The 22,400-nt window shown below is 39.9% G+C and overlaps 2 protein-coding genes and 1 long non-coding RNA gene across 4 annotated transcripts in view; 1 reads left to right on the plus strand and 2 right to left on the minus strand.

Moving 5' to 3' along the window:
• The window catches only part of capn3b (calpain 3b), a 37,998-nt gene extending 26,513 nt beyond the window's left edge, over nucleotides 1–11,485 (plus strand). Inside the window, exons 10-21 of one of the 2 annotated variants that reach the window (XM_063002400.1) lie at nucleotides 102–113; nucleotides 364–572; nucleotides 828–864; nucleotides 1,805–1,834; nucleotides 3,116–3,187; nucleotides 3,278–3,335; nucleotides 3,417–3,481; nucleotides 4,221–4,289; nucleotides 4,397–4,475; nucleotides 7,793–7,909; nucleotides 8,889–8,947; nucleotides 9,042–11,485. In XM_063002400.1, coding sequence (XP_062858470.1) covers nucleotides 102–113; nucleotides 364–572; nucleotides 828–864; nucleotides 1,805–1,834; nucleotides 3,116–3,187; nucleotides 3,278–3,335; nucleotides 3,417–3,481; nucleotides 4,221–4,289; nucleotides 4,397–4,475; nucleotides 7,793–7,909; nucleotides 8,889–8,947; nucleotides 9,042–9,068 — 834 coding nt within the window. In that variant the 3' untranslated portion in view covers nucleotides 9,069–11,485. Of the gene's footprint in view, nucleotides 1–101; nucleotides 114–363; nucleotides 573–827; nucleotides 865–1,804; nucleotides 1,835–3,112; nucleotides 3,193–3,277; nucleotides 3,336–3,416; nucleotides 3,482–4,220; nucleotides 4,290–4,396; nucleotides 4,476–7,792; nucleotides 7,910–8,888; nucleotides 8,948–9,041 lie in introns of those variants that run through there. The other variant, XM_063002399.1, reaches the window with a different exon arrangement.
• On the minus strand, nucleotides 4,527–16,472 carry LOC134320783 (uncharacterized). The gene is made up of 5 exons (XM_063002397.1): nucleotides 15,998–16,472; nucleotides 15,880–15,922; nucleotides 14,939–15,087; nucleotides 11,819–11,879; nucleotides 4,527–5,015 (listed from the first exon to the last, which is right to left on the minus strand). The coding sequence occupies exons 1-4, from the start codon at nucleotides 16,448–16,450 to the stop codon at nucleotides 11,838–11,840; spliced, it is 687 nt and encodes a 228-aa protein (XP_062858467.1). The 5' UTR covers nucleotides 16,451–16,472; the 3' UTR covers nucleotides 4,527–5,015; nucleotides 11,819–11,837.
• A 3,924-nt stretch (nucleotides 16,473–20,396) lies between these two features.
• LOC134320151 (uncharacterized) lies at nucleotides 20,397–21,198 on the minus strand. Its single transcript, XR_010013607.1, has 2 exons — nucleotides 21,111–21,198; nucleotides 20,397–20,781 (listed from the first exon to the last, which is right to left on the minus strand). It is a non-coding gene; the product is annotated as an uncharacterized LOC134320151 (long non-coding RNA).
• Between the last annotated feature and the right edge of the window lie 1,202 nt (nucleotides 21,199–22,400).

The raw sequence follows: 22,400 nt of genomic DNA on the forward strand, positions 1-22,400 counted from the left end.
CCCCTCATTAATAATTATAAGTTGCTTTGGATAAAAAAAACCTGCTAAATGTTGTGAATGTAAAGCTGATATGCTTTATTTTCTGTGTCTCTATACTTTAGGTTCCAAAGGAGGTACGACTAAGAGACAGAAGCAGTTTTTTCTCATTATGTTTTGGAGTTGGCGTCTTAATTTTATTTCTCACTATTTATTTCTAATTACTACTTAAAAGACTTTAACCTTACACTAAGAACCACACATATATTTTACATTGCTGTTTTTTAGGTAAAATAATGCAAATCTGTTTACTCACTATTTTTAAAATCATTTTTTTGATAAATAAATAATCAGACTCACTTTCTCTGGTTTGAATCACCACCTCAGATGCACGGCAACAAGCAGCACGTACCGAAGGACTTCTTTCTGTACAACGCCTCCGCGGCCCGCAGCAAGACCTACATCAACCTGCGAGAGGTCACCGAGCGCTTCTGCCTGAGCCCCGGGGAGTACGTCATCATCCCGTCCACCTACGAGCCCCACGAGGAGTCGGACTTTCTTCTGCGGGTCTTCTCTGAAAAGAAGAGCACGTCAGAGTGAGCATATGCTAGGAAACATCACAATGCACGTTTCTGAGAGCATTATGGGTAATGTTAGTGCAACACTCACCATAGCGGATCTGGCCCTCATACCAGACTTGACCCAGTTTTAATGCCGGATGCCCTTCCTGACCCCAATCCTCCTATTTTATACAGACTTGGGACCTGCACTGAGAGTTTAGTGTTACCAGTTCTATTAAAATAACCCATCTATAGATTAATCGCTTATTTATTTCGCCTGTTTTCTTTCAGGTTGATGGGTGCAGTCATTGAGGCAGACCCCTATCTGGTGAGTTTTTTAAGTGTAATGTGCTCATGTGTCATGTGCTGAATTAATTCACCAATAAGTCACATTAAGAGTCGTGTCCTTCTCCGCTGACATTCTGGCCGGCAAAGGGGGCACGGAGGCGCAGATGATTGATGTGCCAATCTCTCTTCATTTACAATCACCTGTTGTTGCCTCATAAGAGTGTAAGTTCTTCTATACATATTTGAATCTCGCTGAAGCTGTGATACTGGGCCGCTCAGTCTGGACTGTTTTTTTTGTTGGTGTGTGACGCCAGCATTCTTTGGTTTTCTGGGAACTCACCCTGGTATCTCGGTGCTGTGGGCCGCACAATGGAACCGCCTGAACTGTGGGGTTGAGATCCACTCATGCATGGCCGAACTGGCAGGTCCTGAAAGTTCTTTATCTTTTCTTTTTTCCGAGAGCCAGCTTGTTGCAGACGGCTGGAGCAGCCTGTCCTATTACGACACCCAGTTCTCAGTTATGCACTATCCTTGTTCTGTCCACTTTCTCCATTTCGGGCTGCGGATGTTTATATTCATTTGACCACCCTGTTTTGTCAATGGCTTTTTAGCAACAGCAAGAGTTTCTTTTACACCAAACTCGACAAACCACGTCTCGTCTTATAGACCTTGCTTTTGCACCAGAGCATGAACATGCTGGAACAGGAGAGGACCTTTCCTAAACTGTTTGAGATATATATTATATTATTAATTAAACAATTGATTTTATACATCCTTTAGCAAGTGTGGCTGAACTCAATAATTTGGAGCGGTATATGTATTGACACATTTAGCACGTTGTTTATTAGTTCTGTTTTGCTTTTTTAGCTTTGCAACAAGCATATAAATCATCTAATTTTATTATTTAGTGCTTCATCAGATTTTCTTCAGCACGGAAGCAAAACCAATGATCTCTAATAAAGTTTCTTTTTCCTGAACAGATGGATAATGACAAGAAAAAGAAACTCAAGGTATTTACAATGTTTTTACAAAATAAAACTGATTATTTAAGAAAGAAAACTGTAGCTGATGTGCTGATGCATGTTTGGTATCTTAAATTCCTATTTGAGCGACACGTACGGTATAATAATTATTATTAAGCATCTAATACCGTGTCTACATGAACCTTTACACCAGTACAGCGGTACCTTGAAACTGGACGTCAGTGGGTGCTGGGAGTAGTGTTGAGTTTTAAAGACGTTGAGTTTCAAGGTATTTTTTCCCATAAGGATGTTTGGGAAACCTGTTAATGCGTCCATGGTCCCATGGAGCTGCAGATATTTTAGTCTCATGTAAAATAATGAGGTTGTTTTTACATTTACATTTTCAGCATTTAGCAGACGCCTTTATCCAAAGCGACTTACACAGTGAGCGGAACACAATGAGCAATTGAGGGTTAAGGGTCTTGCTCAGGAACCCAACAGTGGCAACTTGGTGGTAGCGGGGCTTGAACCGGCAACCTTCTGTTTACTAGTCCAGTACCTTAACCACTGAGCTATCACTGGCCGTTTTTGACACTTATACACATAAAATAACACAAATATAATATAAACTGCACTTTAGCTTTACTTCTTTATTGTTCCTTTATGCTTCTTAATGGTGGAGATGCTTGATGTTGGAATACCATATTCTGTTCAGCATAGGCGCATTCACATAAGAAGCGACAAAACCGCTTTTGCTCCGCTGTGCCGTTATTTCCTATGAAGTGTGGCGGCGGTGTAGTAAAACAGATGTGATTAGTGGAGGAACTTATGAGCAGTAATAATGAAGAGAAGTTTAGTGCTCCTGTCTCCTTCTTTTACTACATTAAACCACGTTAAGCTTTATTTTGAACCAGAAGCGTTTTAGACTCTGGGAGAAGCTGATTGTGATTCTCACCATTTCTCAGAAGCTGGAGCTGTAACACAAGTTTAAAAGTGAAACAGGGAGGAAAATCCAGATAAACACAGATACATGTGGAGCTGTAACCCTGGATCTGACGCTTATTCCACACTAATGCAGATTCGTCTCATGTTCATACTTTGATGACGTTTTACCGCTCAAGCCGAGCGCTGAACAAAGCGGTGGTCACACACACATCGAGTTTGAGTGTACAAATTTCTTGACAAAGGGCGTCATGTATAGGGGACGTCAAGTTACAAGGTACCGCTGAAAAATAATTGTTGAAATAATCAATACCAAACATTTCTTGGCTGAGCGTTCTGATGAGTCTTTGATTTAAGAACCATGACGTCCATCTTCTGAACTTTCAGCCGTTTGAGGAGGAGGAGGAGAGCGAGGAGGAGAAACAGTTCCGAGCCATATTTCAGCAGATCGCTGGGGATGTGAGGTCAAACATATCTGCTACGTGTTATCATACCAGAGCGACGGATCCTGTGCTAATTCTCATTCCATCACTGTGGCTTTTTGTTTAGGACATGCAGATCAACGCTAAAGAGCTGATGAGCGTCCTGAGCAAGGCAGTGAGCAAACGTGAGCTACAGTTCATACAGCAATACGTCTGTCATTGATTATTTTTATATTCTTTTGCTATTGTTGTTTTTTTTTCATCAGACAAGGAGTTGAAGACTCAAGGGTTTAGTCTGGACAGCTGCAGAAGCATGATCGCACTCATGGATGTATCTTTCATTAGGGTTTTCTTTCTATTTATTTATTTATTATTTATTATTATAGGCTGAGGGATTGTAATAAAACTAGACATTAGTGAATGCGATTACTTCAGTGTTTAGGAGGTTAGTGTTTAGAATTTTGTATCTCCAATCACCTCACTTGCACGTCTTTGGAGTGTTGGAGGAAACCCACACAGAAACGGGGAGAACATGCAAACTTCACACAGAAAGGACCCGGACCGCTCCATCTGGGAATCGAAATCAGGACCTTCTTGCTGTGAGGCGACAGTGCTACCCACCGAGCCACTGTGCCACCCAACTGACTTGTAATGGAATTATTTACCCTGTTCTCAAATTTAAGGATACATGTTGAGGCTCGGTGGGTAGCACTGTCGCCTCACAGCTAGAAGGTCCTGGGTTTGATCCCCAGGTGGGGTGGTCTGGGTCCTTTCTGTGCGGAGTTTGCATGTCATGGCTTTCCTCTGGGAGCTCTGGTTTCCTCCCATAGTACAAATACGTGTAAGTGAGGTAAATTGAAGATAGATACAAAATTGTTCATGAATGTATTTGATATTAAACTTGAACTGATGAATCTTGTGTGAGCAGTAACTACCGTTCCTGTCATGAATGTAACCAATGTGTGTAAAACATGACGTTAAAATCCTAATAAATAAATAATTACATTGAATGAACATGCAGATAAAATGTAATTGCACTGATTTACACCTTGACCTTATAAACACCAAAGACTGATGGGACCGGCCGACTAAACCTGCAGGAGTTTAAGCACTTGTGGAACAAGATTAAACAGTGGAAGGTACACAGTACGATCCCCTTTTCATCTACATCCTGGTGAAGTTTTTAATACAAAATAATCACCAAAAAAATCTACATTTATTGTTCGTTCCATATTTTTGTTCACAGGTCATTTTCACTCGCTATGACACGGACAAATCCGGCACCATCAGCAGTTTTGAGATGAGGAACGCTGTCGCTGATTCTGGTAAACTCAAATCGTCTGAATTACCTGTGAATAAATAAATTCATTTTCATTCAAGTCAAGTCAAGTCAAGTCAACTTTATTTATATAGCGCTTTTTACAATATACATTGTCTCAAAGCAACTTTACAAAATCCAGGACCAACAGATACAAAAACCCCTGTTGAGCAAGCCGAGGGCGACTGTGGCAAGGAAAAACTCCCTGAAAATTACAGGAAGAAACCTTGAGAGGAACCAGACTCAACAGGGCCCATCCTTCTTGGGTGGTCTGGAGGATACTTTAAATAAATACACGATTTACACAAATCATACAAACACAGAATTGAATGATCTAAAAGTCATACAGTGGTAATAAATAGATAAATAAACAATTAAATAATAATAGAGTTGTTATCCGCTCTAGTCTTCAATAAAGTCTGTAGTGATTTCTTGTCGTTGCAATTACTCCAGACCCGTCACATCTGACAGGAGCAGCATCGTTGTCCCGGCAGTCTCGACTTTAATCCTTAACCTCGGCGGGTAAACAGGTTTCCATCAGAATGCCCTCGGGGTAAAACAACAGAGAATGTAGTTAATAATGTACAATGCTAGTTGACAAACAGTTTTACAGAGAGTTTTAGACTCCGGCAGCCCTAATTATTACAGCATAACTAAAAGGGAGAGCGAGCAGGTAACAAGGTCATGAAGGCTTTCACAGGACATCAGCGCCCACCTCTCCTACCCAAACCAGAGTGATTGGACAAGAGAGGCAGAACGACAGCGACCCAACATCCCTGATCACCACAAGTTTCTATGACCAAGAACCCCCAAGCTCTGCGCCTTTGTCTATACTAATCAAAAGCCTGAGAAAATAAATATGTTTTCAGTTTAGACTTAAACATTGAGACTGTGTCCGAATACCGAACAGAGGCAGGAAGATTATTCCAGAGTTGTGGAGCTTTGTAAGAAAATGCTCTTCCACCAGCTTTGGTCTTTTTAATTTTAGGAACTATAAGTAACCCTGCATCTTGTGAACGAAGTGGACGTGCTGGGTTGTAGTAATTAATAAGCTCACTCAGATACTGTGGAGCCAGACCATGTAGCGCTTTATAGGTTAGTAAAAGTATTTTGTAATCAATGCGAAATTTAACTGGCAGCCAGTGTAGAGATGATAGAACAGGAGTGATATGATCAAATTTTTTAGTTCTAGTTAGCACTCGAGCTGCTGCATTTTGAACTAACTGGAGTTTGTTTAAGGATCTACCAGAGCATCCAGTTAGAAGAGCATTACAATAATCTAACCGAGAAGTTATAAACGCATGGATCAGTTTTTCGGCGTCATTAACAGATAGTATATTTCTTATTTTAGAGATATTACGCAAATGATAGAAAGCAACTCTAGTAATATTATTAATGTGTGTATCAAAGGAGAGATCTGAATCTATTGTGACACCTAAGTTTTTTACATCTGGGCTGGGAGTAACAGAGAACGTGTTTAAGTTTAGCACCAGGTTAGACAACTTGTCTCTTGCAGCTTTAGAGCCAACAAGTAAAACCTCAGTTTTATCTGAATTAAGTAAAAGAAAATTACACGACATCCAGTTTTTTATGTCGTTTACACAATCTTCTATCTTACTGATTGTGTCAGTATCATTTGGTTTGGCTGATATATACAGCTGTGTGTCATCTGCATAGCAGTGAAAGTTTATGCCATGTTTATGAATAATTTCACCTAGTGGAAGCATATAGAGTGTAAATAATAGCGGTCCAAGTACCGACCCCTGTGGAACACCACACTTTACTTTTGTAGTTTCTGAGCATTTATTATTTACATAAACGAATTGAGAGCGGTCAGTCAAATATGATTGAAACCAAGAGAGTGCGAGTCCTTTAACACCTACTGTATTTTCTAGCCTCTCCAGTAAAATGTTATGATCGACCGTATCAAACGCTGCACTAAGATCTAATAGAACAAGAAAAGAGACACATCCATTATCAGAAGACATTAACAACTCGTTAACTACTCTAATTAATGCGGTTTCGGTACTATGGTTGGGTCTAAATCCTGATTGAAATTTTTCATGAATACAATTTTCATTCAAATAAGAACATAGCTGTTTGGAAACGACTTTTTCTAATATCTTTGAGACAAAAGGAAGGTTTGAAATTGGCCTATAATTAGATAAAACATGTGGATCAAGATTAGGTTTTTTAATCAGGGGTTTAATAACAGCACTTTTAAACAATTTAGGTACATACCCAAGGCTAAGGGATGCATTGATTAATGTAAGCAGGGGCTCTACAATAGCTGGGAGTAAATCTTTAAGTAAACGAGTTGGAACAGGATCGAGTATACACGATGATGACTTCGATGATTTAATCAACACAGTTAGTTCATTTTGGGAGATTGGATTAAAGGAATTTAGTTGGATTAACTCGTTACTATTATCACCAATGCTGCTCGGAGTGAGTCCATACTTAACATTGGCAAGTGACACACTCTGACTCTGAAGTCGTATTTTTTCTATCTTGTCATTAAAGAATTTTAAAAAATCATCACTGGTACAGTCGGGCGGTATATTAGATTCAGTTTCATTGACGTTTTTAGTTAATTTGGACACTGTCTCAAAAAGGAATCTAGGATTGTTTTTATTTTTCTCTATTAGGGATGAATAATATAAAGATTTAGCTTTTATAAGTGCATGTTTATACTCAGTTAGAGCATCTTTCCAAGCAATCTTATACACCTCCAGTGTAGTGTGACGCCACTTACGTTCTAATTTCCGTGCTGCTTGTTTAAGTGCGCATGTGTGGTCATTGTACCAAGGAGCAAGTTTTTTCTCCCTAATCAGTTTAGTTTTGAGTGGGGCTACGTTATCTAAGGTTGTGCGCAGTACGGTCTCTAGGTTTTGAGTTGCCTGATCTAGTTCTTTAGGTTCTGATGCTGATATATTTGGTAATTCTGGTAGGCAGTTTATGAACGCTGCTGCAGTTGCAGATGTAATAGTGCGCTTACATTTAAAACGATTTGGTTGCTGTATATTATTGGACAGGGACACTTCATATATTAGTAGGGAGTGATCAGAGATTAAGTCATTCTGTGGTATAATTTCCAGGTTGTCTATGTTTATACCATAAGTAAGTATTAAATCTAAGGTATGTTTACAGCGGTGAGTGGGTCCTGTTACATTTTGGGTGATGCCTAAGGATTCTAAAATAGAATCAAACGCAATTTTGAGTGGATTACACTTATCCTCATAATGAATATTAAAGTCACCAACAATTAAAGCTTTCTTAGTTGATAAGACTAATTCACTGTCTGTTTGGTGTGACGTTCCTCAGGTTTTCAGCTCAATCCTCAGCTTCATGAGATCATCGCCATGAGATACGCCAACGAGCATCTCTATCTGGATTTCGACAGCTACATTTGCTGCTTGGTTCGACTGGAGGGCATGTTCAGTAAGTTCAGATCTTACCAAAAAAAGCTCAGTAAAAGACGGGCGCTTTTTACAATAGACATTGTCTTAAGGTAACTTTACAGCATCCAGGACCGACAGACCAAAAAACCCTGTTGAGCAACCAAGGGTGACAGTGGCAAAGAAAAACTTGCCTACAATTACAAGGAAGAAACACTGAGAGGAACCAGACTCAGCAGGGTCCTCCATCCTCCTAGTCCTTTGAATGTTTTTAAATAGGTGGAAGAAAATCAAAGTGCCCAGATGAAACAGTCAGTCATTGTTCATGTCAGAAGCAGGAAAAATTGGCAAAGGTAAGGATCTTAGCTACAAAACAAATCAGAGCATCTCCAAAAACGACAAAGACAAAAAGGAAGGAAGGAAGGAAGGACGGAAGGAAGGAAGAAAGACATACAGACAAACAGACAGACAGACAAGACAGACAGACAGACAGACAAACAAGAAAGAAAGAAAGAAAGAAAGAAAGACAGACAGACAGACAGACAGACAGACAGACAGACAGACAGACAAAGAAAGAAAGAAATGACAAAGACAGAAAGACAGAAGGAGGTAAGACAGACAAAGAAAAAAGAAAGAAAGTAAGAAAGAAAAGACAGACAAAGAAAGGGGGGAAGACAAACAGACAAAGAAAAAAAGAAGTATGGAATAAAGATGGAAGGCAGACAGAAGAAAAGACAGACAGAAAGAAAAGAAAGAGACAGACAGACAGAGACAAGGAAAGAAAGACAGACAGACAGAAGGAAAGAAACACAGACAGACAGAAGGAAAGAAAGAACGATCTTGATCCTGAAGGAAATAAGTCAATAAATCACATTTTCTGTAACCATGTGGAAGGAGCTGTGTGTGTGTGTGTGTGCGTGCGTGTGTGTGTGCGTGTGTGTGTGTGTGTGTGCACGTGTCGCTGGTTTGGACCTAGTTTAAATGCTAAAACACATCGTATGAATTCTGTTTCTTTTTTACAGGAGCGTTTAAAGCCTTCGATGTTGACGGAGACGGACTTATAAAGCTCAACGTTCTGGAGGTAAACGTCAATACAGAATTATACTGAGCTGCATGTCATGAAAGTATAAATGATGTTCAATAAGATCAATCTCTCTTTCTCTGGTTTTCTACAGTGGCTTCAGCTGACCATGTACGCATAGTGGGAAAAGAAATATATAAAGGATGCTGTGGACGCTCTGCAGATCGTATCGATGCAAAAACACCAGACTAACCAGGACTACTGCCAGATTTCATTTCAGAACTGCTCAGATGATAAACATGTCTGTTTATTTACTCGACTTCATTTTTTATGCTTCTTAAACTTGTGAGATTAACTCGGCTCTTCTGTTACGCTCGTTTTTGTATTGTGAAGGTTTGAGACAGCTGGGTGACTCGGCAATGTTGAACTGCAATTCTGATTATAGTATTTAATAACACCACTTTAATGGAAATTCTTTTTTTCATTTTTAATTAATATTAATTAATTATACCAATGAAAACCTTGCCAGTAAGTTGATTGGTTTCTTTTAATTGCCACCAGGTGTGACTGACTGATAAAGTTTGTAAGTGTATGATGCCGTAGGATTCGATAGATTGGTATCATGTTTAAGGTGTTTTTATGCTTTTTACCAAGTGCTGCAGTAACTGAAGATGATTAAATGCTAAATAAACGTTTAGATTTTCCAAACCTATACAGTTAAAAGTATGTGGACACTGGAGCTTTAGCTTGGTAGACGTCCCATTTCAAAACTGTTTAATAATGTTTTACATTATTTCACAACATTTTTCTTTGAAAAAATGCCAACATATTTCAGTTTCTTTATTAATATATCTTCAGAAACTACTTTGTACTGCTGAGGGTTATAAAAGGTCCAGAGCGTATCTCATAAACACCAAGCATAAGACATGGGTGGCATCTGCGTGCAGTAACTGGATGAAATTAAACTTCATTTTTTATCTTTGTTCAACAGTGAATCTAGTACCACACACACTTAACTACTCAGAATGTGTTTTGGTCGAATCCAATTGCCCGATTGCGTCATGCTTCCTCTCCACCAATGCCGATCCCCGCTCTGATTGAGGAGAACGAGCTAACCCACGCCCCCTCCTCACATAGGCAGCAGCCGTATGCATCTTATCACCTACACTTTGACGAGTGCAGTGCAGCTTACATTGTGTATGGAGAGACACACCCTGAGAGCACTCTTTTCTCATCTCTGTGCAGGCGCCATCAATCAGCCAGCAGAAGTCATAATTGCACCAGTCATGAGAGAGAGAGACTCTATCCGGCTTAATCCCGCCCCTATCTAAACAACAGGCCAATCGTTGTTCATGTGGCCGCTCAGCCTCAGCCGGCAAGGCAGAGCCGAGATTCGATACGATGTATCCGAGATCCCAGCTCTGGTTCCAGCGTGTGTTTTTACCGCTGAGTTTTTAACCTAGAATGAGTAAATACATGAAATACAGCAGCATGGAGAACATGCTAAAGTGCGAGAACACTGGGCACAGTCTAGTGATTTATCACAAAATGTTCTTTTTAAAATTAAGAATAAATGGAGGTAACAGGAATGAACGTGGAGACGAATCTTCTCAGAGTTACAATATTATCAAACATACCGGGGGAAAAAGGGAGAACCTACTAATGCTCCTCCTGTGAGCTTCAGTAGATACAGATGCTGTACATTTCTGTTCAAAAAATGTTTATTATCAGAAGGATAAATATGTGAGGGTAACAGGACTGAGGGACTAAAACTAATGTGGATTTTAACCACATTATTCTACAGTTATTATGGATAAATAAAGATTTAAAAGATAGACGGGATCTGGAGTCACCAAACGATGCAGGAAAAAAGATTTTACTCTATTTTTCAGAGTAAAGTGTCGTGTTAGAGAGCGGGGACATGAACAAATACTATATTTTTTAGTGTTATGGGAGTTGTTATTAACATTTTAAATCATATATCCTCAGTTTGCACTTAGATGAATGTGCAGGACATTGCTCAATTAAAAAAAATGCATTTTAAAGTTAATTTTAAAGTTAAAATGGCACCAATTCAGCGGAACGGCCAATGAACACACTGAATAGGATACAGTTCAGCACAGGCTACAGAGTTTATGTACTCGCTTACTTATCTACATCTGATGTAATAATAATTCATTTATATCCAGTGACCATTTTATCTTGGGGGCTCTCGAATCACGGGTGCAAATCATTATTAGGGCATCACTTACATCAATCCACCAACTGGCACTTATTTTTTGAAAGTGGAAGGACTATGAAGACTGGCAGACACAGGGAGAACATGCAAGGTGTGGTCAAGGACTACCAGCTGCCAGCTACAGCCCTACCCTGCTGGGTTTTAATCCCTCCTGCTCAGAAAATTAATTACCAAGCTGTGTATGAGCTAGAGAAGATCCAAGACTGAACTCTGCAGGGTTGTGTGGATGGGAAATCTTGTCCTAGGGTTCTACGGCAGCACAGGAGAGGGTCTGGGTGCATGCATAATCCCTATAAATCTGCACTTTTTATGTCAAATATGGCACAAACCAGAATTAAATGCTATGTATGTACTGTGAACTGTGTTAATTTTTTTTATTGCACATACCCATCATACTGAGAACATTCAAACAACAGAACATCCACATGAATGCAAAACAAGAGGAAAAAGTCATTCAGTTGTGCATTAAGTGTGCAGACAATCCAAATCATTTCAAAAACAAAAACTGAAATTATTTATCATTTATAGACTTGACAACTACTTTCAAATTCAAGAGAGTTCAGAATCCCAGCGCTGGTGTGATAGAGGAATATCCCGCTGCTGCACCTGGGCACCTTGTATTATTTTTTCGTTACTGCAGGATTCATCTTTTTACTCAGACTGTAACGCTGAATTAAATAAGCAGCACTTACTGTTGATCTTGAGGAGGATCTACTGTTGTTTAGCTCTGAGTGATGTCATCTCTGCAGTTATCTACCAACATATTTAAACAGACTGAATACAGGCCACTAATACAATTAATAATTACTTTAATTAATTAAAACAGCTTGTTAGAAACGTAATAAAGCAGAAATGCTTAAGACAGGCTTAGAGGTGGGTCAAACCAAACGTCAACTGAAATTTGTTAGTTGATTGCATTCCAAACTGCTAACTGTTGTATTAGAAGGTCAATTTACCGCACTGTGAAGGGTATTATACTGTTTACGATGCTTTATAAACATGTACATTTATTTGACTGACAACAAACCTGTTATTATTACGAATGTAAACTAGCATGACTTAAACCAGGGTTTTTCCTTGGGTGGGTCCCAAGCCAAAAAAAGGGTCGCAGAACAAAAATAATAAGAAATAAACAAATTTTGAAAGGTACATAAAAACATACTGAACTTCTAGATGAACGCCCCCTTGTGGAGGCTTTACGTTACATCTGTAAACCACAGTTAGACCATATTGCCTCCATTTTGATCAATTAAGTATAATTTGTTATGTTTTGTTTTGATGCATTGTTAAAAATCATGGACAAAGGCCGCTCAGGTGGCGCAGCGGTAAAGTACGCTAGCTCACCAGAGTTGGGGTTTCGAATACATCGTATCGAATCTCAGCTCTGCCTTTCCGACTGGGCTGGGCGGCAGCATGAACAACAATTGGCTGTTGTTCAGGGTAAGAGGGTAAGAAAGTCGGATCATGGGTCCTCATAACTGGTGCGACTGTGGCGCCTGCACAGGGCTGAGGAATAATGCTGATGGGGGTGTGGCCCTCCGTACACAGTGCCCGTCGGTGTATGAACTCGACTCGTGCAGGTGAAAAATGCAGTCTGTACTGACTGTACGTGCCGGAGGGGGCGCATGTCAGTTGAGAGGCGTCCTCAGTCAGCGGTGAAGGGTCGAATCAGTATAGAGGACACAATCAGGGTAACTGGACACGACTAGACTGTGGGATAACAATTGTGGGAAAAAGAGAGGAAAATATATACAGTGTATCACAAAAGTGAGTACACCCCTCACATTTCTGCAGATATTTAAGTATATCTTTTCATGGGACAACACTGACAAAATGACACTTTGACACAATGAAAAGTAGTCTGTGTGCAGCTTATATAACAGTGTAAATTTATTCTTCCCTCAAAATAACTCAATATACAGCCATTAATGTCTAAACCACCGGCAACAAAAGTGAGTACACCCCTAAGAGACTACACCCCTAAATGTCCAAATTGAGCACTGCTTGTCATTTTCCCTCCAAAATGTCATGTGATTTGTTAGTGTTACTAGGTCTCAGGTGTGCATAGGGAGCAGGTGTGTTCAATTTAGTAGTACAGCTCTCACACTCTCTCATACTGGTCACTGAAAGTTCCAACATGGCACCTCATGGCAAAGAACTCTCTGAGGATCTTAAAAGACGAATTGTTGCGCTACATGAAGATGGCCAAGGCTACAAGAAGATTGCCAACACCCTGAAACACTGCAGCACAGTGGCCAAGATCATCCAGCATTTTAAAAGAGCAGGGTCCACTCAGAACAGACCTCGCGTTGGTCGTCCAAAGAAGCTGAGTGCACGTGCTCAGCGTCACATCCAACTGCTGTCTTTGAAAGATAGGCGCAGGAGTGCTGTCAGCATTGCTGCAGAGATTGAAAAGGTGGGGGGTCAGCCTGTCAGTGCTCAGACCATACGCCGCACACTACATCATATTGGTCTGCATGGCTGTCACCCCAGAAGGAAGCCTCTTCTGAAGTCTCTACACAAGAAAGCCCGCAAACAGTTTGCTGAAGACATGTCAACAAAGGACATGGATTACTGGAACCATGTCCTATGGTCTGATGAGACCAAGATTAATTTGTTTGGTTCAGATGGTCTCAAGCATGTGTGGCGGCAATCAGGTGAGGAGTACAAAGATAAGTGTGTCATGCCTACAGTCAAGCATGGTGGTGGGAATGCCATGGTCTGGGGCTGCATGAGTGCAGCAGGTGTTGGGGAGTTACATTTCATTGAGGGACACATGAACTCTAATATGTACTGTGAAATACTGAAGCAGAGCATGATCCCCTCCCTCCGGAAACTGGGTCGCAGGGCAGTGTTCCAGCATGATAATGACCCCAAACACACCTCTAAGACGACCACTGCTTTATTGAAGAGGCTGAGGGTAAAGGTGATGGACTGGCCAAGCATGTCTCCAGACCTAAACCCAATAGAACATCTTTGGGGCATCCTCAAGCGGAAGGTGGAGGAGCGCAAAGTCTCGAATATCCGCCAGCTCCGTGATGTCGTCATGGAGGAGTGGAAAAGCATTCCAGTGGCAACCTGTGAAGCTCTGGTAAACTCCATGCCCAGCAGAGTTAAGGCAGTTCTGGGAAATAATGGTGGCCACACAAAATATTGACACTTCAGGAACTTTCACTAAGGGGTGTACTCACTTTTGTTGCTGGTGGTTTAGACATTAATGGCTGTATATTGAGTTATTTTGAGGGAAGAATAAATTTACACTGTTATATAAGCTGCACACAGACTACTTTTCATTGTGTCAAAGTGTCATTTTGTCAGTGTTGTCCCATGAAAAGATATACTTAAATATCTGCAGAAATGTGAGGGGTGTACTCACTTTTGTGATACACTGTATATATATAAAAAAATTCATAAATAAATAAATCATGAACAAAAAGTTTGAAAAACCCCTTAAACCATACTAGGAACAAAGTGTTTAATGCAAAACGAGGTTAAAAATCAGTTTAAAGTGTTGATTCATCAGTTCAAGTTTAATATCAAACACAGTCGTGGACAATTTTGTATCTCCAGTTCACCTCACTTGCACGTCTTTGGACTGTGGGAGGAAACCGGAGCTCCCGGAGGAAACCCACACAGACACGGGGAGAACATGCAAACTCCACAAACAAAGGACTCTGCATTGTGTCCTCTTGTTATTGTCTTTTATCCGTACATATGAGCTTTAAAGATTCTACTCTGTCTTTCCCCAAAAACATACACTGCCATTATAGAAACACTCGTGTAGAATTGTTGTGTAAAGTTTTGATACGAACCCGCTGTTTGATTATTTGTAGGTGCTCAACTTCTATAAAGGCATAGTGAAGAACAGCTTGGGCCTTAAGTAACTTCCAATCCACCTCCTGCAGAGAGTTGTTCAGCTCCTCTTCTCTCAGAGAGATCGTCAACAATTCATTCACCTGCCCTAAACACCACACACACACACACACACACACACACACACACACACACACACACACACATGAATACTTCATGTTATCAGTTACATTTACAATATGAGTTCAGTCAGTGTGTCAGTCAGTCAGTGTGTCAGTCTGTCCAACTGTTAGTGTGTCAGTCAGTTACTGAGTCAGTCAATGTGTCTGTCAGTCAGTCAGTGTGTCAGTTAGCGTGTCAGTCAACCAGTCAGTGTGTCAGTCAGTTGGTCATTGTGTCAGTCAGTCTAACAGTTAGTGTGTCACTTAGTACGTCAGTCAATTAGTCAGTCAGTGAGCCAGTCTGCATGTCGGTTAGCATGTCAGTCAGTAAGTGTGTCAGTTAGTGTGTCAATTAGTCAGTCAGTCAGTCATTGTGCCAATCAGTGTGTTAGTCAGTCAGCCACCGTGTCAGTCAGTCAGTCAATCGGTCAGCAAGTCTGACAATCATTGTGTCAGTCACTCAGTCCGACATTCAAAGTGTCAGTCAGTGTTAGTCAGTGTGTCAGTCACAGTGTCAGTCAGTTTGCTTGTCAGTTAATCAATGTGTCAGTAAATCTCTGTGTTAATAAGTCAGTGTGTCACTTGGCACATCAGTCAATTAGTCAGTCAGTGTGTCAGTCAGTGAGTCAGTCAATCAGTCAGTCCAACAGTCATTGCACCAGTCAGTCAGTCAGTCAGTCAGTCTATCTGTCTGTCAGTTATCAGTTATTAATCTGTACAGAAAACAAAGCTCTGTGTAGATTTACTGTTTATAGCAGATCTGATCTGATCCGACTTACTTTTTGAAGAGCTTCTGTTTACACCAGAGACATCCGGAACATCCTGAGAGATAAACACGACCGTCAGACATCACACGTCATCACATCAGAAATAATAAATGTTGTATATTTTATTTACCTGTGTTTCCTGTTTGACATCTCTGATGGGTTTGATCTCAGATATCTTGTGGTTGGCATCTCTGTGCAGCGGCACCTCTGCCGTTTCAGTGTGTTTTCGGGGTTCCTGTGCAGTGATGATCCCTCTCACTGCTCTCAGCTTGGGTTTGTTGGCTTCTGTTCCGGTGACGGATGGGTGCAACAATTTTAGGAGGATGTGGTTGATCTTCTGTGGATCCTTCACCTCATTTAATGCCACCGGACGCGACTGTTTGGCAGCTGCGGGTTTCTTTGGTGGACGTGATTTACGTTTGATCCTACACGCCTGCTCATGAGCTTTTTTGAAGGAAACATTTTCAGCTACTGGTCTGATTTTTTTAGCTGAACGAGGGATTGTTGGACGTTCCGTGTTGCTTTTGTTTTTTCTGTTACTGATGTGCTTGTTTTTCTTTTTTGTGCTGTTTGTTTGTCCCATTTTGATTAATTCCACTAAAATTCTACTTTTATCCACAGACGCACTGATATCCTTTAGCATCACAGACAAGGGCTGGTCAGAAGAAGAACTAGGATGACTCTCACTTTCATTACTGGAACCAGTACATTCACTGTGAGGTGCCACTGGTAGTTTCAGTTTTGCTGATGGAACGTCTCTTAAACGTGGCCTCTTAATAATGAGACAATCTGATACATTGGGATCACGTGATCTCATTTGTGATCTGTCCGCAGTGTCCAACCAGTAGGGAGAAATGATAGATTGAGGTATATCATCACTAGTAAAGTCCACATCTTTCAATGGGGAACGATTCCCAGTCTGATCCCAGTACTGAGCGTTCCAGGCGGTCTTTGCACATCTCTTTTTCCGTTTCTCTCTTCTTTTTTCCAGACTGGCGATATGAACAGATATAGTTAGCCACACTGCAACACAATTATTACTGTTATTACTGTCATGAATAAATTTATGTTATTGTTACTGTCATATATATATTGGATTGAGATCTGGGGAATATGGAGGCCAAGTCAACACCTCAGACTGGTTGTTGTGCTCCTCAAACCGTTCCTGAACCATCATCCTGCTGAAAGAGGCCACAGCCATCAGGGAACCGTCTCCATGAAAGGGTGAACATGGTCTGTAACAACGCTTAGGTAGGAGCTACGTGTCAGAGTAACGTCCACATGGATGGCAGGACGCAAGGTTTCCCAGCAGAACATTACCCAAAGCATCACACCGCCTCCTCCGGCTTGTCTTCCTCCCATAGTGCATCCTGGTGCCACGTGTTCCCCAGGTAAGCGACGCACACACACCCGGCCATCCACGTGATGTAAAAGAGAACATGATTCATCAGACCGGGCCACCTGTTTCCATTGCTCCGTGGTCCAGTTCTGATGCTCACGTGGCCATTGTTGGACAGGGGTCAGCATGGGCACCCTAACTGGTCTGTGGCTTTGCAGCCCCATAAACAACAAACTGTGATGCTCTGTGTATTCTGACACCTTTCTATCAGAACCAGTATGAACTTCTTCAGCAGTTTGAGCTACAGTAGCTCTTCTGTTGGCCTTTGCTCTCAACGTGCATCAATGAGCCTTGGCCACCCATGACTCTGTCGCCGGTTTACCACTGTTCCTTCCTTGGACCACTTTTGATAGATACTGACCACTGCAGACCGGGACACACCCCACAAGAGCTGCAGTTTTGGAGATGTTCTGACCCAGTTGTCTAGCCATCACAACAACAGCCCTTGTCAAACTCGCTCAAATCCTTAAATAACTGTAAAATAACTGTGCCACAGAACTGTCACAAAAATGCGCCATAAATTTAATGTGAGCACAAAATGATCAACTGACTAAGTGAATTGTTTAAAAATGTATTTGATGGTTTTGGAAATTCTTTTTAATTGTATCGTAGTCAGACTTTATTAGGGCAAAAAGATTCATCAGACAAGAAAGAAAGAGCTAAAAAAACAATTTGCACATGTATGAGGAAGAAACTTAAAGATAAGCAAAGCAGTAATGTGTATTTAAACATAGTAGGTGTGAGGAGACCATTGGAAATCCTAAACAAGACTCATTCGTACCGTTGTTGATCTCTTTTGGCACAAACGATCTTCACTTCTTTATTGTTGTACCTCAATACGATCCCCTCTCCTTTGCGTCGGTTTTCTGCCAGGATGCGGAGGTTGGTAATATGCTGACTTGTGTCAATGTGTCTCTCAAACTCCAGTCCTGGCAGATACATATCACACACCCAGCATCTATGCAAATACCGCCTGTCAGGAAAACATATAAAACACATTATGACGTACTGAAAGTGCCATAATGCCTGAATTTTCAGTATTTCAGTATTGTTCTACAAATCTAAAAGCAGCTGAACACCATAATGGTACAGAACGCTGCAGTAAACCTACCAGCCCATAATATTCATGATTGTCTTGTGGTGCCCACGGCTGTGCATGTGTTTATCCAGGTTCTGATCAGAGAAGCAGAAATAGGAATACTATCAGGATGGCGCACAAGAACAAAAACCTGTGCAATCACATGAACAGACATTAATTTAACTACACACGGGAAGGTGGACATAATACACAGTATAAAATTTGAGCTTGACTTTGCTGTGACCCTTACAATTACAAATAGCTGCACATATTATATATACACACTGTAATATTTCGTTGGACCCCAGCCGTGGTTCTGGACTGCTTTGCTTGGGGGGGCAGTAAAACCTAATGAGGGGGCATGTTGATAGTCATGTTTTTGAAGCCAGAAATATATTCAAGGCTTGATTTGTGCATGAATGATGACAGCCAAGCTATTGATACTGGCTTAAAGTGATGTATGAGGTAAAGAAATAAAAATGCATTTTTTCGAACTTAAACTTAAAACCCAATGATTAAAAAATACATGTTGATTATGTAAATGGAGAAAAAAGATTATCTAATTGTATTTCATTTTAATACGCCCCCTTAATTAAATTGCCATTACTAATAGAACAACTCTATTTCTTGAAAGGCTTTAATACAAATTTAAGTCAAAGCTGACAAATGTACCTACACACAGACTGAGAATATTCAAACGTGGAAATAGGAATGAGTGAGAATATTTATATTATTGGGAAATTTAAATATAAAGAAAACAAAAGAATACTAATTCTGTAAAAAAAAAAGTGTTTACCAGTATACCTGCCTCTCGCTCACACTAACAGAACATATACTGCCGAACTGAACTGTTTGGGGCAGTCTGCCGATTTTTATATGACTCAAAGAGCCAATCAGGAATAAGCAAGGAAATATCTTCACACTGTAAAACAAAATGCATTTTTGTGATTGGTTCAGAGATAATTTTAAAAATAGCCGTTGCTTGCATTGTGCTTGGGGGGGCAAAGACACAATTTGGGGGGGCAATGCCCCCCTCAGCCCCCCCCTAGCGCCGGCCCTGTTGGACCCATTCTTTCACTAATGTGTGTAGAAGCAGTCTGCATGTTAGCTGCTTGGTTTTATACACCTGTGGCAATGGAAGTGATTGGAACACCTGAGTTCATGAGTTAATGGGTGAGTGAATACTTTTGGCAATATAGTGTATATATATATTAATTTACCAGTACATACCAGCCAAAGAATATTGGAAAAGTTTTAATTTTCAAGTCAGTATTCAAAATTACCCTTCTACTTAATTTGCAACAAAAACTGCAATTTTAAAAATATTTTCTCCCAATATTTTATGTTGCACTATTGTATGCACTTCTGTAAAACTATCATCATTGTTTTAGGATTCAATTTAGATTTTTTTTTATTTAACTCACACCTTCACACTGCAGTCCTATAGATACTCTGTATTAATATATATTCTCACAACCATCTATTTCATTGCATTACAATATTTTGCCTTTTAATACTGACAGTTATTCTTGTTGTGTACCTGTTATGTATTTGTTCAGAAGGTTTGTTATTATACATTGAATTGGGAAATTAAGGACATTCACCCTTGCCAGAGAGTTTGCCAGATTTCTGACAGTGTTGCACAGTGTTAATACCTAACTGTGAAGCATTAGGATCTGAAATGCAAGTGGATCTTGCTGTAATGCAAGTGCACCATACACATATTGCACAAACTGGACATATCACCACTTTTTGGAGGCTTCATTGGCAACATTATCATGGTTATTGAAAACACTGCTGGTATGCAGTGAGATTTTGATCATTCAGTACTTGTAGGTGCAGGTAGAATAGATACAGCAGCAGGTTAATGGTTTCGGTACAGTTGCTTCCACACAGTTGGTGTCCGATTATGATATTTGTGCAAGTTCTTCCAGAATCTGATTTTACAGTTTTACATTGAGCTGGCAGCCTACTTAAAACATCCCTCCAAACACCTAGACCTTTCTCCCCAGAGAAGCCATCATGCTGGGGCATCATAACATGGGTCATCAGTTTGTTTGTTTGTTTATTAGGATTTTAACATCATGTTTTACACTTTGGTTACATTCATGACAGGAACGGTAGTTACTCATTACACAAGGTTAATCAGTTCACAAAGTTATATCAAACACAGTCATGGACAATTTAGTGTCTCTGATTCACCTCACTTGAACATCTTTGGACTGTGGGAGGAAACCGGAGCACCCAGAGGAAACCCATGCAGACACGGGGAGAACATGCAAACTCCACACAGAAAGGACACGGACCGCCCCACCTGGGGATCGAACCCAGGACCTTCCTGCTGTGAGGCGACAGTGCTACCCACCGAGCCACCGTGCCACCCTGGGTCATCAGATTTTGCACAAACTTGTGCAGTCATTACAGCCAACAGGAAATTCTATTAACACATATTCATAGATTAATATTAATACATGATTAATCACTACTTAGAAAATGTAGATATGCTTAAGGCATTTTATATAAGGATGTTTGTTATTATTGTTGTTATCACATTCACAGAGCCTCTGTGTGAGACTCGGTCGGTGTGATCCTTCTCTGCAGACAAGATTAAAACTTTCCTACTCACAGTCCAGTCTTTGAGGTATTTTACTAAAGTTTTTTCCACCACAACACTTAAACAATTATGCAGATTATATGAATTGTAATGAAAACAATGCATTAAATTCTAGAAAAATGAAAAGTTCATAACATGTGAATATAACCCACCTGAATTTTGACCCTGCTCATGCAGATGGAGCATTCCTTCAGTTTATTTTTCATGACTGCTGGTGTTTTTTAATTGTTTAACCTGATTTTATGCTTAAATGTTGGAGAATTGTACTTGTTGTACACTTCGGGAACTGCAGATCTGCTAATCTGAATGCTCAGGTCAGGTTTACTTATTGTTTAAAGTGTGACTATGTAACCGTACATGGTGGTACATTTATTTATCAGTCCACCACAGCAAGCTTTAGATTTAATCTTTATAATGTTCGGATTAATCAAAACTCTTTTACAGGCACTAATTATCAAGCCTGTTGTAATTAGTAAAACACGTTGAACGTTTTAGACTGATACAGGATCAGATAGTGTGGAATAAATGCATATAATAAACGGAACTACCTGTTCAATAAACTGATCTCAGATCAGACTTTAAAGAGTCATTACACTCCGCTACTACTCTCCCTTCCTTGTGCATTAGTGTTAGCGATCAACTACAGTATATATAAGCCCATCGCCACCTACCGTCTAGAGTTTAGTAGTGCAGTATTAAAAATCAAATCTAATTTACTCAAAATCAAGCTCGATAAAGGGATTCCCAACATTTTACAACATTACCCAACATTTATTTAAGTCCACCTATTTTTTACTTTTCCTAGGACATATTAAAATAAGCACTTTGGGTTATTTCCTCGAAGTTATGCTGCAGTCTTTAATTTAATGTAAGTCTTCAATGTGCAAGAGTGAATTACTCGTGTGATTTTACAGTGAAAATCATGAAATAGCATTATTTCATGAGGTACATGGCGGTATTTAATATGCCATAAAGTAATTAAACAGCCAGCATGATTAAACAAAATTAAGAAGGATAATCATACTAGTGTTGTGGATGTTTTAATATTTATTTAAATATAGTTTTTTTGTAAATAATATTTTTGTTTTGTGCATACACGTTAGTTTAGGATTATAAACTGTTCAGACAAATGTAGGATTTATGTCACATTAAAAAGCTACAGGGGAAAAAAAGACTAATTTAGTGAAAAAAAATCTTTTTTTTTTTAACTGAGAAAAGTCCACAGGGTAAAAGTGTCAGTATAAGAGTTGTAGTATGTAATGTGGGTTACACTTGATAAAAAAACAACTTGTTTAGAAGCAATTTGATGAATACTTTAAATGCTATTGAAGTTATAGCATTAGGTGAACTTTTAATGTTAGTAAACACACCTCATTTTAACACCATTTTAAGGAGGTAGCTAAATCTTAAAATTATTTCGACCTTATTCTCGAAATTGAAAC

Source organism: Trichomycterus rosablanca, chromosome 9, assembly GCF_030014385.1.
Source record: "Trichomycterus rosablanca isolate fTriRos1 chromosome 9, fTriRos1.hap1, whole genome shotgun sequence".
Taxonomy (NCBI): domain Eukaryota; kingdom Metazoa; phylum Chordata; class Actinopteri; order Siluriformes; family Trichomycteridae; genus Trichomycterus; species Trichomycterus rosablanca.